The sequence below is a fragment of the Anolis carolinensis genome, chromosome 2 (genome assembly GCF_035594765.1).
Source record: "Anolis carolinensis isolate JA03-04 chromosome 2, rAnoCar3.1.pri, whole genome shotgun sequence".
NCBI lineage: Eukaryota > Metazoa > Chordata > Lepidosauria > Squamata > Dactyloidae > Anolis > Anolis carolinensis.
This window is the reverse complement of record NC_085842.1, coordinates 188685683-188700117: the sequence shown is the minus strand read 5'-3', so window position 1 is coordinate 188700117 and position 14435 is coordinate 188685683. Positions and strand designations below refer to the sequence as shown.

General features: G+C 39.3%; 1 protein-coding gene across 2 annotated transcripts in view; it reads right to left on the bottom strand.

Annotated features, from left to right (window-relative positions):
• Window positions 1–520: 520 nt before the first annotated feature.
• The window catches only part of gsk3b (glycogen synthase kinase 3 beta), a 127511-nt gene continuing 113596 nt past the window's right edge, over window positions 521–14435 (bottom strand). For both annotated transcript variants that reach the window (NM_001414812.1, XM_003226784.4), the window contains 3 exon segments: window positions 521–5697; window positions 8305–8403; window positions 9261–9447. In NM_001414812.1, the coding sequence (NP_001401741.1) occupies window positions 5630–5697; window positions 8305–8403; window positions 9261–9447 (354 nt within the window). In that variant the 3' untranslated portion in view covers window positions 521–5629.

Below are 14435 nucleotides of genomic sequence, written 5' to 3'. Positions count from 1 at the left end.
TCCTATTTGGGTCACATTTACCCCATCAATTTTATAACATTGAAGAACATCATAATCAAATACAGAGTATATCTGTTAAGCTTGCAATTTCCAGATTTTAAAAATACAAACCAAGACAGCCTTGATGCTACCTCAGTCTGGCAGATTGGAAAATATGCTGAAATTGAAATATCTCTGATATCAGCATCTGAAGGTTTTAGAGGGGAAAAAACTTCATATTCTCTCAATTACAGTGTTTTTCCTTTTTTAGAAAAAAAATAGTTTGCTAGTCGTTTTAATATATGACATTTTAACTCAGCAAGAACCTATGGTAATTGTTTTCATTCTATATTCCACTCTTTATCAGTAACACCATAGGCTGCTTCTTTTATGAAGCTTTGCCATCCTACTGGCTTTTTTCAGTGCATGTGCCGTTACACATCTGTGTGTGTGTTTAGAAATTGTAAGTTTTACTCTTCTCTGTCCTATCCAAGCCTGGCACCTGTTTATAGAATTAGAAAAGAAATGAAAAGGAGCCTCCTTTGCAATATAGGAAATTTGTTTATTGAAGCAGTAGTCACACGACTTTGCATCTAGCATTTTAGGATAGTAACAGAAGAGACTAAGAAGTCACCCGGCCTGAAAATGGAATTTTTTTTGCGCAAACAGACATCACATTTAATACATACATTACCCAGGAACTGGAACCCAGCTTAGAGATAGCACTGTGCCAATTTGGTTGAGGAACAGCCCCACAAGACATAGATATGGCAAACTCTTTACATCATCACCAAGAATAATTTACTCGGGGCTCAAATACAAAGGTGCTTTAGAAAATGTTCCAGCACATGCTGCAGGTGGGAGCAAAGTAGGGGCATCTGCTACAATCCAAGCGAAAGGGATCTTTTTCTCTCTGTCAAATGTAATGGTTTACTGGAAGACAGAAGCTGCTATATGTAGCATTCGTAGAGACCAGGAAAATATGTGGATTTCGTTTGAATTTTCTGATTATAATTACTATAAAGATTCCAAATCCGCCTTTTGGTTGGGGCAAGGGTAGACTTTGAGGAAGAGGTGGAACAAGTTCAGTAAAAGGGAATTAAAGAAGGTGGTGTCCATAAAAGGTTTTGAAATAAAGAGCACACACTTTTCAATTTTAAATCTCATGTCCAGGCTAACCTATTTTTATTCAATGCAAATTACAGTACCAGTTAACTATTTCTGAACCAAGTCACACAGAACAAAATGTATTTACAGAGGGTCAGAAGGGAGGAGGTAAAATAATAAAACAGTAAGCATACTTTCCACAAAAGTTTATATTTAAAATGAAAACGTAATCAGTCACAGAGGCATTCAAGTAGTAATAATGTTATACATGTTTTGCTTTTTCTTTGAATCAAGACAGCTTTGCATGTGTATGCAATAGTTTGTATACAACCCACAGTCCATTATATATATATTTTTAGATTTTTGCTCTTAAGATGGAAGTGAACACGCTAGTTGTGTGTACAAGCCCAAGTGATCTATCAGCAACATAGTAATAAATGCAAGTTTTACAGGCAAGCTGGCTTTTTATATATATAAATGGCTATTTATATATATAAACTGTTTTCCCCAAAACGAAGAACAAACAACACAATGAAGGAAGATATGTATCTCAAGCTAACTCTTTAGGAACCAATTTTAATATTCCACTTCATTTTGCTTTTATTGCCTTATCGCTGAATGAAGCAAGAAATTAGTTCCTGTAGAAACAGTGGGTATTCAAAGGGGCTGTGATGCAAACACCGGGAACATGGAGGTCCAGGGTGAGATGCTAAACTGTGCTTTTCATCACTGGCTTTGACCCAAGTGGCTGACATTTCTAATGGATAAAAAGCTCATTGGTAATATTTCTTCAGAAGCATTACTAATCTGGGAACATTTCAAATTATCACTAATTACAGACACCCAACATTACTTGGCCTATTAATAAAATGAAGTATTTCCACGCATCAGCTAAACAATGTTAGAGGCAATCTAGGATGAAAAAATAATATTTTGTTTGCTTTTTTTTAAAAAACAACAACAAAGGTACTTTGAGATTAAGGTAATGAGTGTCTTGATTGACTTTCAGCCAAGGACACGGATATAGTATCACTGCCATCTCAGAGACATGCGCAGTTGCAATGCAGACAAAGGATAGCAATCAGGAGACCATTGGGACTTCATTTAAAAACAAACCACAAAAAGAAAACTCTTAAGTGGACTGTCAGAAACAAAATGCTACCACTGACCTTTGTGTCACCAGAAAAAGTGCAGCCTCTGCCTTACTGGAATGAACACAAGATGGTTACAGAAAGAATGCAAACAGAACAAAAACAGCAACCTTTGGTTTGATAAAAATTTCAACGTTTTGCCATTGAAGTAAACCTCACACGGAATACACAAGGAACAACATTTTAAAAGTACAGGCTTTTGTATTGGGCACAAGAAATTAAAAGTCAATTTCAAAATGTTCTTTTTAAATCACAAAATAACATTCAGGGTAGGATGGGAGGAGGGCAAGTGATAAATCTACAACTGCAGACTCTTGGTACCACAAATTAATTTCAAGCCAAATATTTTGCTTGGTATCTACTTATATCCATAAAATACAAAAGGTGTATATGTGTGCGCGCACGCATATGAGCGAGAGGGGGAGGGAGGGAGGGAGGGAGGGAGAGATTGAAACTGGTTGACTGACCCCCTTCCTGCCTCCTTCCATTACAGTTTCTTCTTATAAAGCCCAATTCTGCTTTTTGCAGGAACAAAGAAACTAAATCAAAGCTTCGAGTTGTTGTTGTTTACAAGAACTCTAGACAAAAGCACTAGGAAAAGACGAGCAAAATGTAAACCTGCCACTTAAGATGGCAGCAAGGTGGCAAATATAAAATGAAACCGGTCTCTGCTTTTGTGGGAACAGAGGGACATATATAAACCTCTACAACGAAGCCATGGTTTGAAATAAAAATAGTTATGGATGCACTTTCGTTTTATTATGCTACTGACCATGAAATCACTGAAAGAAGGGAAGCAAAGATATTCCATGTGTGAGACATCTGTTACAAAAAGGATGAACAAAAATAAAATTAAAAAAATCATGGAAGCAAAGGCACTCCAAACTATATAGATATACTATACATCACTAGAGTTATTGTTACAATAATACAGGCCGGTTATCTACTGTACAGAGTTAGAACTATATGGCTTTAAAAAGCTCGTCTACATTTTGTTTGATTATTAAAACAAAATTAACTGCCCTGAATGGTAAATTTTTGCTCATCAACAGCAGTTCCTGTGACCACATATTTACATACAAAGCAATACAACTCAAAATTTCAAAAACAAATGTACAAACTTGAATTTGGTGAGGAGCTTTTTGTCAGTTTATTTACAAAAAAAGAAAATGGTACTGAAACACCTGGCTCTAGATCTGTATAAAATTTTGTTTGCAGTCCGCCATGATCCACGAGAAAAGAAAACCAACAGGATCCCAGTTTTTACACGCACGCACACACAATTTTTTTTTTTAAAAAGAAAGCTTTTTATTCTTCTCCTGTGCTAGCTTTAAATTAACCAAAAGTTCTGAGAATTGTAAGACACCATCTCTTTTCTGAGTTCAGACTGCCCTTCTATTCTGACCACAGAACTGGATCACCTCTATATGCCATTGCCCTGCCTGGGACCCTTGAGTTCTGACAAAGGCCACAATCGACACAGAGATTGGGCTCATTTCATGCAGTCAAGTCTCTTTCAGGCTTTTCATGCATTATATGTGATTTACAGACAGATGGTTTCCACACTGAGGGCTGTTGAAACAGTTTCAAAGTCCTCTCATGGGAACTCTCCTTGTCAATCACCTGGTATTTCAGGCTGCTAGACATCAACTCCCTCACGGGCCAACATAGTTATCTGGCAGGACCTGAAACAGGGCTCGCCTGCCTCTACTCCAGGCCTATGCTACCTATGGAAGGAAAGAGAAGAATGAGGATGAAGTCCTAAGTCCAGGTGCCTCTGAGCAGCAGCCTGGGCATACAGCAGCTCTTATGGGGGTCACAATCATGTTTCACAAAGACCGTGGACCAAGGAGACAAAACTTGCGTGAGCACCAGATGACGAAGATTCATTTGAATGAATATAAGGCTAGATAGGCACATCTCTCAAACATAAGAGGAAGCCAGTCATAAGAACCTGTTTCTATAGTGGCAACGACATTCCTTCTTACCACCTAACTCACTAGAGCCTTCCAAGGAGTATTGCTTTCACTTCATAAACACGAGACTTTATTTTAACCACTATAAAATAACAACCCAGAACATAGACACCAGGAAACAGGCATTTCTGCTTCAGTCAGACCAGTTAGAATAAAAAATAAAAAGCAGCACTGTATCTATGTATATATTTATATTATATATATATATATATAGGTATATGTGCATATATATACACACACTTAGCTTTTTATAGGTCAGCAGGAGTAAGTAAACTGATTTGTCTACTTATTACAATTCTATCATTGTGACAACAGCTACTGCTGAAAATTAATAAATAAAGACTAAAAAAGAAGTTGAAAAATGGTGAAGTTACATACAAATTCTAGATTCGGATTCAAAATTACCAGTAAAACAATAAGACCAAATTGCCACCTCTAATTCCTATGAAAATATTATGTCCATTCACATCATAACCCCAGGCTTTCTTTTCTCATCTTCTTCTAGGAAGAAGCCTGTACAAAACAGGAGGGGAGGCTATAGAAGTGCCTTTGCCCCACGTTTAAGCCACGTTCTGCACCCATGTGGTCTGTGTTACTCCCTCCTACTTGCCGAAGACAGGCCAGACCTTTTTTTTTGTGCTTTGCAGATCTTTTAATCTTCAGCTCCAACAAGCTTAGAGTAGGTAAATGAGGATCTTTCATTCAAGCGAACTGTGTGTGTATATGTAACATACATATTTACAGAATTTTCCAACATTAGTACAGAATTTAAGATCAACATTGGCCTCTTACTCTTCCAAGATTGATTCTCACAATAACGTCCCTCCCCTCCCCTATTCCCCTTTGGCAATTCAGCATATTTTACCACCTCGCCATGGTTCTTCCTCCTCACCTATAAACACAAAGACATTAAAAGATCTCCAAGCATATGATTTCAAGGCAAACAACTCCTGCTAAGCTCCTGACCAAATTCAAGTTATGTACTTCACCAAAAGTCAAAACTTCACTTAAAAAAATACAAGGCTTAAAAAGGAGCTTCAGCAGAATTAGGGTTTCCCTTCTTTTGTTTTGCAAGGGCACAAGATTCCTGATTCTGAAATATCTAACAGCATTTTTTTTAAAAAATTTGAAGATTGTCATGGGAAGAGACATTAGTGTGTTCTATTGCTCCACTTCCCCTCTTCCCACCCCACATAGTCCCCTGCCCAAAGAGCCCGCAGAGTGAGCAAACAATGAAACTGGTTTGTATTTATTTTTACAAGGTTAAATAAGAGCAACAATAATAAAAAATTGAACACTATAATGAACAGTTTTCCCCCTCTTTTTACATGTTCTTTCCAAATGTGACCAGTGTTGCTGAGCGAGACTCAAAATTACTGGCGATTGTTTCTGTACAGGCTGCTGCGTGTGACCAGTTCAGGTGGAGTTGGAGGCTGATGCTGAGGCTACATTATTGGTCTGAACTCGATCTCCTGCATTAGCATCTGAAAACATCACAAGTGAAAACAAAAGACACAGGTTACATATCGACAAAAGACACAGGTTACATATGTCCCTTTGGGGACAGGTTCCTTGGTCTGCCTCTTGAACCAGCTAGCAGAGTCCCTGTAATGTATCCTATTGCATGGCTGCGATACCAGACTGAAAACAAGCCTAGAGAGTACATTGGGCCATTCCCTAAAGAGCTTCACTCCTTTCCAACTGATTTTTTTCCAGTTCAACTCATGGAGCTGTTTGCAACCTTTGGAGCCGTAAATCAATGTGAAAAAAGGCTTTCTCTCATATGGGCCTATGCAATCTCATGGCTTTTTATATAAAAATGATGCTGGATTTACTGTGTGACTTACTTACGTATTGTTCAAAGGGAGAATTTGAAAGAGTTTTACATGAGGCACTTGGTAGCATGTGCATTTCACGTTGAGCAATTTTAGCCTGAGGGTTTGAGAATAGAGGAATTTGAATTATACTAATGTTGGAGTGACAGAAAGGGGTTCAAGTTGAGTGATTAGTAAGGGTCTGCTTGAGGAGACAGAGTGTGTTGTTTTACATCTATCTATGTATATAATTAAAAGTTAAAATATGTATGCATGTATGTATGTCTTTTTCATGACCAGGCATCCAGAGAGCCAGGTCATAACCAGCAATGGTGGATTTCGACTAAATTTGGTACACAGACGCATCATGGCCATCTTAAAATATGGGCGAGATTTGAGGGGACTTTACAGAGGAGTGTACCCACATCTAGAGAGCCGATAAAGGAAGATAGAAGTTGTAGTACACCCACATCCAGAGACTACTGTGAAGCCCACTGATGATGGATTTAGACTAGGTAAGTGCAAACTTCAGCCCTCCCAGTGCTCAACTCCCACAATTCTTACTGACTGTTAAGAATTGTGGGAGTTGAAGTTTAAAACACTGGGAGGGCTGAAGTTTGCACTTGACTGGGATTTCTGGGATTTCTGGGAGATGAAATCCAAAACACCTGAGGGGCCGAAGTTTGCCCATGCCTGGTTCAGACCAAGCTTGGCACACAGACCCATCATAACCAACTTGCAAAGTTTGGGGGGACTGAACCAGGATGATGGGAGTTATAGTCCACCAGCATCTTGAGGGCACCGTGAACCCCACTGACAATGAATATGAGCCAAACTTGGCACAAGCATCTATCATTACCATCTTAAAATATTGGCAGGCTTTCAGGGAGATTAACAAAGGAGAAGAGTTTTAAATTCACCCACATCCAAAATATCTAACCTATGCTAGTATTATATATAAAAAATACACAGTTTTATGCTTAGTAAATGTAAAGGTTTTCCCCTGATATTAAGTCTACTTGTGTCCGACTCTGGGGGCTGGTGGTCATCTCCATTTCTAAGCCGAAGAACAAGCATTGTTCGTAGACACCTCCAAGGTCATGTGGCTGGCATGACTGCATGGAGCGCTGTTACCTTCCCGCTGGAGCGGTACCTATTGATCTACTCACATTTGCACGTTTTCTAACAGCTACATTGGCAGAAGCTGGAGTTAACAGTGGGAGCTCACCCTGCTCCTCGGATTTTAACCTTTTGGCTAGCAGGATCAGCAGCTCAGCAGTTTAACCCGCTACACCACTGGGGGCTCCTTGTTTTATTATTAACTTACGTAAATAAAGCCTGTATGCTTTTGGCCCTGGAATTGTTGTCAATCAGAATTTGGTTTCAGACAATCTGTGAGAGCATCTCAATTGACCCCACACTTGTCTCCAGCAAGGGAGACAGAAGTAAATCCTTACGTATAAAAGAAGTCGGGATCAGGGAAAGCCCACACTGGGAGTGTTTGCAGTGAACACTGTAAAAACTATCAACATTAAGTCACATTGCTGGGATTGTCTGAGAGAAATCCTCACAGCTGACAGAACTGCAATGATTGCCTGATTTGAAAAACCTCACATCTGATAGTCCCTGGAGGTGGGGGATTACAGTGAAATCCTCAAAGTCTGCTTGCCTTTTTAAAGACTTCATTCCGGACAACCTTCAGATACCAAAGTTTTCTGATGTTTTCTCTTTCTTTAGCCATGTTTACCCTTTAGACACCAAGATAAGTCTATCCTAAGATGGTCAGTGAAATGTTGGGTTAGACATCCAACATACATATGACTCATAGTTAAGAACAGGAGTGAGATAACAGGGAGAGAAAATCTACTCCAGGAAGGGAAATTGACTCCTGTAAGAATTATCATGGGGAAAAGATGTCTCAACTGAAGTCTTCTCGCCAATCCTTGTTTCCACAATCCTTGTTTCAAGCCAAAATTTTCAAAAGCCAGTTGTCAGAGGGACAGAAAGTGAGGTCAACTTTTCTGAACGGGGCACAGACAGGAAAACAAACACCACAGGCATGCGAACCCTTCCCTGTGCTATCCAAAACTAAGAATTTGGCTGGAATTACACTAAACATATGTACCTGTTCCGACTTACATACATATTCAACCTAAGAACAAAACTACAGAACCTTTTTTGTTGCAACTCAGGGCTGCCTGGATTGTGTCATGCAGACTTTTAGGGGAAGAAATGTGTGTCAAGGAAAATGTGTTAGGAACTAAGGTGGCCTCTCACCTGAGGCTGCTGGAGCATTTGTAGGGGTTGAAGCAGCTGCTTGATTTCGGGCATGAGCAGGTATGAGGGTTGAAGCCAAAGACGGATTACTTGAGAGTTCTAGGAGGAAGTTGGAGACAGTTGTTATAACCAGCCCCTGAGGAAACTCTCCCAGCAGATTCCTGAAGACAGTGTAACCACGAATGAAAGTAAGGCCTCTACAAAGGTCATGATCAGTACTTTCTTGTGCAGTGGTATTTAAAGTTTCAAGTCTATATGAAGGAGCATGAGTCAGAGTGAAATGACTATAACCTCAACTGGAAGCAGTCTAACAACTTAACCCTGGTTGTGCCCTTTAGCATTTCTTTCCTTGTGACTGAAAAAAAGTATATTTCTGTGGCATAGCTGAAGATAGCACATAGTTTACTTTTCATTTAATTTCAGATTGCATCTCTTGTTATCACTATTCCACACATGTTTTACAGTGTGCCTATATGCACCACTCTGTTTAGACCAGTGGTTTTCAACCTGTGGGTTCCCAGATGTTTTGGCCTTCAACTCCCAGAATTCCTAACAGTTGGTAAACTGGCTGGGATTTTTGGGAGTTGTAGGCCAAAATACCTGGGGACTCACAGGTTGAAAACCACTGACTTAGACCATCTAGAATGCTAAATTTTTCATTCACATTTTTATTAAATTTAGTAAATGAGGGGCACGAAATTGCAGCCTTTGTTATCTCTATTTCTTAAGACATTATTTCATTTCTGACAAATTTATCCTGCAAAGGGAAAATAATTCTATATATGCATTACTTTCAAACCTTTTTCACTACATGGCGCCATCTGGAAGGAAAAAAAGACAATTGGGATTTCTTTCTAGCAGATCAACAGTTTTACCAATGCTTTCTGTTCTCATTGTTTGAGACGATGTTGCATTTCAGCCACAGAAAACTTATGGCACAATAACTCTCAGGCTACCTTGAGTGGTGAAGTTAAAGAGGGCTGGTTTCTCTCGCCCACTCGGTAGTTTAATATTTGGGTCCCGTAATTCATCAAAGAAAGAGTGTGCACATGCTTCCAGTGGAGTCAGACGTGCAGTGGGAGTATATTCCAGCAGACGGCTACATAGCGCTATTGCTTCTGGTGGAGTGCGGGGCCGGAAGACCTATGAAAGAACAAGGAGGAAGCTGTCAGTATTTTCTGATATTGTTATAGGTGATGGGTATTAGGAGTCTGAGCTTCTAGATTAAGAATTACACCTACTGTTTTTGACTAATAACACTAGAAATGAAACTTAATTAAACTTATAACGCTGAAACAGTTATTTGCAAAGGATTTCACTGGGTTAAAGTAACATGACAAGAGCAATGAGAAAAATATATACAGGGCAGAGCTGAGAAAAAGTTTAGGAAGAAAAGGAAATAATCCATTCAAAATAAAACAGATATGTAATCACCCATGCAGATGGACTAGAGGAGAGAAAAACAAAAGAGTTAAAATTTTCTGAAGACAGTAAGATTAAATCAACTTTTTCCAACTGGTTCTCTCCAGAAACACTTGAAATACCTGAGTGCACCAGGATGGGGAAGGGTGGATTAGGAGTTCAATTATGTAGGGTATTTCAAAAAGATAGACCCAATTTGAAATTGCAACATTTCTGCAAATCATGAATTGCCCATGAATGAAACTTACCACTTGAAAGAGTGGGCCACAGAGTTTCAAATGATTACCACTAGCCTCAGTTGTTCACAAGATAACAATCCAGCAATATAAGGTGTTTGGTGTTCCATTCTTGCAAATGACTGAGTCTAGGGGCTGTTTGTGCATTGGGAGAAGCACCTAGTAGCCATCAAACTTTATGCTTCACACTTTCAAGTGGCAAAATTTGTGATTACAGAGGTACAGTAATTTCAAATCAGGTCCAATTTTTCAAACACCCTGTATTTAAATTTGTTCAATTTATACTACATCTTTTCTTATAGGAGTTCATGACGACTAAAAAACCTTAGTCGCTAAGGTTATGACTAAACACTTTTTAAACAGTAAGCTGATTTCACCCTGGCCACAGACTTTTGTTGGCTGACAATGATCAATTACCAATTTAGTTGATTTTTTAAATAATAAACAGCAAACATTTTTTCACTTTGGGGCATTTACAAATACAGTTAAAGGGTGATATTGAGTCAGCTTGTTTCGCTTTATGGCATTTTCTACAAGAGTAAAAATCAAATAGCAAATAGATGACAGTCCTTAAAACCTGTACTTTGTCCTCTCTGCAAGTAGACATGCATTGATTAATAGCAGGTTCTTTAAGAAGTATTTTTCAGTTATGCTCCGAGTATGTAATATTGGCAAGTTTTAAATCTTGAGATTATTAATAATGTTGAATTTAACTCCTATGAAAGAATAGCATATGCTATAAACCAAATCCCACAGTGTAGGTTTAGGACCATTAAAATTCAGCAAAAGATGAATTGAATCAGTAGAATGGGTTTGGATGTGCATGCCTTGCTGTGCATTCTTATTATTTTGTACAATGAATAAATAGTGTTATTACGGTAACAGACTGTGTAAAACTTTAAAATATTAGAAACAAAGGGTTTTTTTAAAATATAAAAGTGTTAACATTAAGACTGCCTGAAATAAGAAGAATCAATTCAAGAATTGGGTTGGAATAGGCCAATGATCATATAAACATAACTTTCCTATAGTGGCTGAATGTTCAAGAACTGGCAAAAGAAGCCAAGCTGTTGCTATAATAATAAAAGACAATACCATAGTTGAAAGAAATTCCTTGGGCCTCTTATACAGGCAGGAAATTATCCCTCAATTGGGTAAAGAGACAGCTGATAAAACATTTTTTCTCTAGATGCAAATACAGTGCTGCTCTTTCTAACTGATGAAAATTTTAGTGAGTCACTTTCAAAGCTATTGTTTTTCTTACTTTTTAAGAGTTGAAGGATAGGCTGCTTACCTGTAATTGTGGAGCTTGTTTCCAAAAGACACCAAATCCATCTGAACAAATTTCATAAAAATGGAAAAAAACTTCTGAGGATATGCATTCTTTTGCTATATATTTTCCAAGCGTTATATGAATTTGAATATTATGTTTGGATCTGTACTTAATATTCTACTCTTAGCCAACAATATAGTTTTGATACCTTTTGGAAACAACCTCTTCAACTGGTGTTCTTTGAGTGGTCACCTCTGGAACTGCATCTGTGCAGATCTCTTTTTGAAGCTTGAAAGCTAAACATTTTTGGCAGTCATTGACCCTCCTCCTCCTTACCTGATGCTCAGCATAATATTCTTTCAGTAAGACTGACAATGAATTGCTATATTATAAAGTCTCATGTGGCTTAGAGGGGAGGACAGGTGAGGAATATGATAACAGAGGAACACTGGAAGAATATGTATCACAGGAAGTGGAAAAGGGGAGAAATCACCAAAGAATTCAAATAGCCAACTCCTGTAGGGAAAAGGTTTGCAAGGCTAAAGCACAAAACGTGCTCAGGCTTGCCAGGGACATTAAAAACAAAACAAAAAAGCCTTTTTTGCTTACGTCGGTAGAAAAAGGAAGAACAAGGAGGCGATAGGGCCTCTGCAAGGAGAAGATGGGGTGATGGTGCCAGGGAACAGGGAAAAGGCAGTACTACTTAATGCCTTCTTTGTTTCGGTCTTCTCACAAAACGAAAGCAGTCTTCAAACTCAGCAACATGGAATGGTCGAAGGATTAGGGGAAATCCAACCCCAAATAGGAAAAGAAGTTGTCCAGGAATATCTGGCCTCTCTAAATGAATTCAAGTCCCTAGGGCCAGATCAACTACATTGAGTATTGAAGGAACTAGCAAAAGTTATTTCAGAACCACTAGCAATTATCTTGGAGAGTTCTTGGAGAATGGGAGAAGTCCCAGCAGATTGGAGGAGGGCAAATGTCCCTATATTCAAGAAGGGAAAAAAGAACGACCCAAACAATTACCGTCCGGTCAGCCTCATGTTGATACCAGGCAAGATTCTGGAAAGAATCATTAAGGAAGTGGTCTGCGAACACTTAGAAACAAATGCAGTCATCGCTAATCAACACGGATTTACCAAAAACAAGTCATGCCAGACTAATCTGGTCTCTCTCTCTCTCTTTTTTTTTTGATAAGAGTTACAAACTGGGTCAATACAGGGAATGCCATGCATGTAGCGTACCTGAATTTCAGTAAGGCCTTCGACAAAGTTCCCCATGACCTTCTGGCAAACAAACTAGTAAAATCTGGGCTAGGCAAAACTACAGTTAGGTGGATTTGTAATTGGCTAAGCGAACGAACCCAAAGGGTGCTCACCAATGCGTCTTCTTCTTCCTGGAAAGAAGTGACAAGTGGAGTGCCACAGGGTTCTGTCCTGGGCCGGGTTCTGTTCAACATCTTTATTAACGACTTAGACGAAGGGTTAGAAGGCACAATCATCAAGTTTGCAGACAACACCAAACTGGGACGGATAGCTAACACTCCAGAAGACAGGAGCAGAATTCAAAATGATCTTAACAGATTAGAGAGATGGGCCGAAGCTAACAAAATGAAGTTCAACAGGGACAAATGCAAGATACTTCACTTTGGCAGAAAAAATGGAAAGCAAAGATACAGAATGGGGGACGCCTGGCTCGACAGCAGTGTGTGTGAAAAAGACCTTGGAGTCCTCGTGGACAACAAGTTAAACATGAGCCAACAATGTGATGTGGCAGCTAAAAAAGCCAATGGGATTTTGGCCTGCATAAATAGTAGTATAGTGTCTAGATCCAGGGAAGTTATGCTACCCCTCTATTCTGCCTTGGTCAAATCACACCTGGAATACTGTGTCCAATTCTGGGCACCGCAGTTGAAGGGAGATGTTGATAAGCTGGAATGTGTCCAGAGGAGGACAACTAAAATGATCAAGGGTCTGGAGAACAAGCCCTATGAGGAGCGGCTTAAAGAGCTGGGCATATAATAATAATAATAATAATAAAATAAAACTTTATTTATACCCCGCCACCATCTCCCCAATGGGGACTCGGGGCGGCTTACATGGGGCCACGCCCAAAACAATACAATGTAAACAGCATATAAAAGAACAGCACAACACAATACAATAAACAATACAGTAAATAATATCCATTACAAAATAAAACAAGGAGACAATAAAAACAAGGGCAGACCACATGAACATTAAGTTAAAACTCGGGGTGAGAAAGACATAAAAATAAAAACCACAGCGAACAGGGTCATAAGGGAGTGGGGTATTCTGGAGGATAGATATTAGGGGGAGCAACGGAAAAGAAATATAAAATATTTAGCCAGAAGAGAAGGCTGAGAGGAGACATGATAGCCATGTATAAATATGTGAGGGGAATTCATAGAGAGAAGGGAGCAAGCTTGTTTTCTGCTGCCCTGAAGACTAGGATGCAGAACAATGGCTTTAAACTACAGGAAAGGAAATTCCACTTGAACATCAGGAAGAACTTCCTCACTGTGAGAGCTGTTTGGCAGTGGAACACTGCCCCGGACTGTGGTGGAGGCTCCTTCTTTGGAGGCTTTTAAGCAGAGGCTGGATGGCCATCTGTCGGGGGTGCTTTGAATGCGATTTCCTGCTTCTTGGCAGGGGGTTGGACTGGATGGCCCATGAGGTCTCTTCCAACTCTACTATTCTATGATTCTATGTAAGCAACCTGCCCTTTCATCGTGGTCTCTCTGCTTCGTGTTCATGGGTGATGACTGACAAACATATCACTTTGCTTAGAGGATGGCACATGATCTCTCATCAAAACAGAAAAGACAATTTCTCTCCCAAATGAGAAATCAGTCAGGGTTTATGAAAGTAGCTGGGTCATATTATGTTACAGCTCTGCATAAGTCTGGCATGGAATGCCTCCCAGGAACGCTGATGAAGAAGCCATGAATCTCACAGAATAGTTTCATACTACCTGACATATATGCTTTTTTTCCATTTGGCATAATGGGATGATTGTCTTAGACATTCACCTTATCTATATTTGCAATTATCAACTCTTCCCTTTCCTTGGGCCAGAGTAACAAATACATGTCTGGATGAACTGAAAGTGACAGTTTTTGAAATAATGAACTCAAATGCCCTTAAGATTTCTGGCTGGTGTGAAATGTACTCTAATGG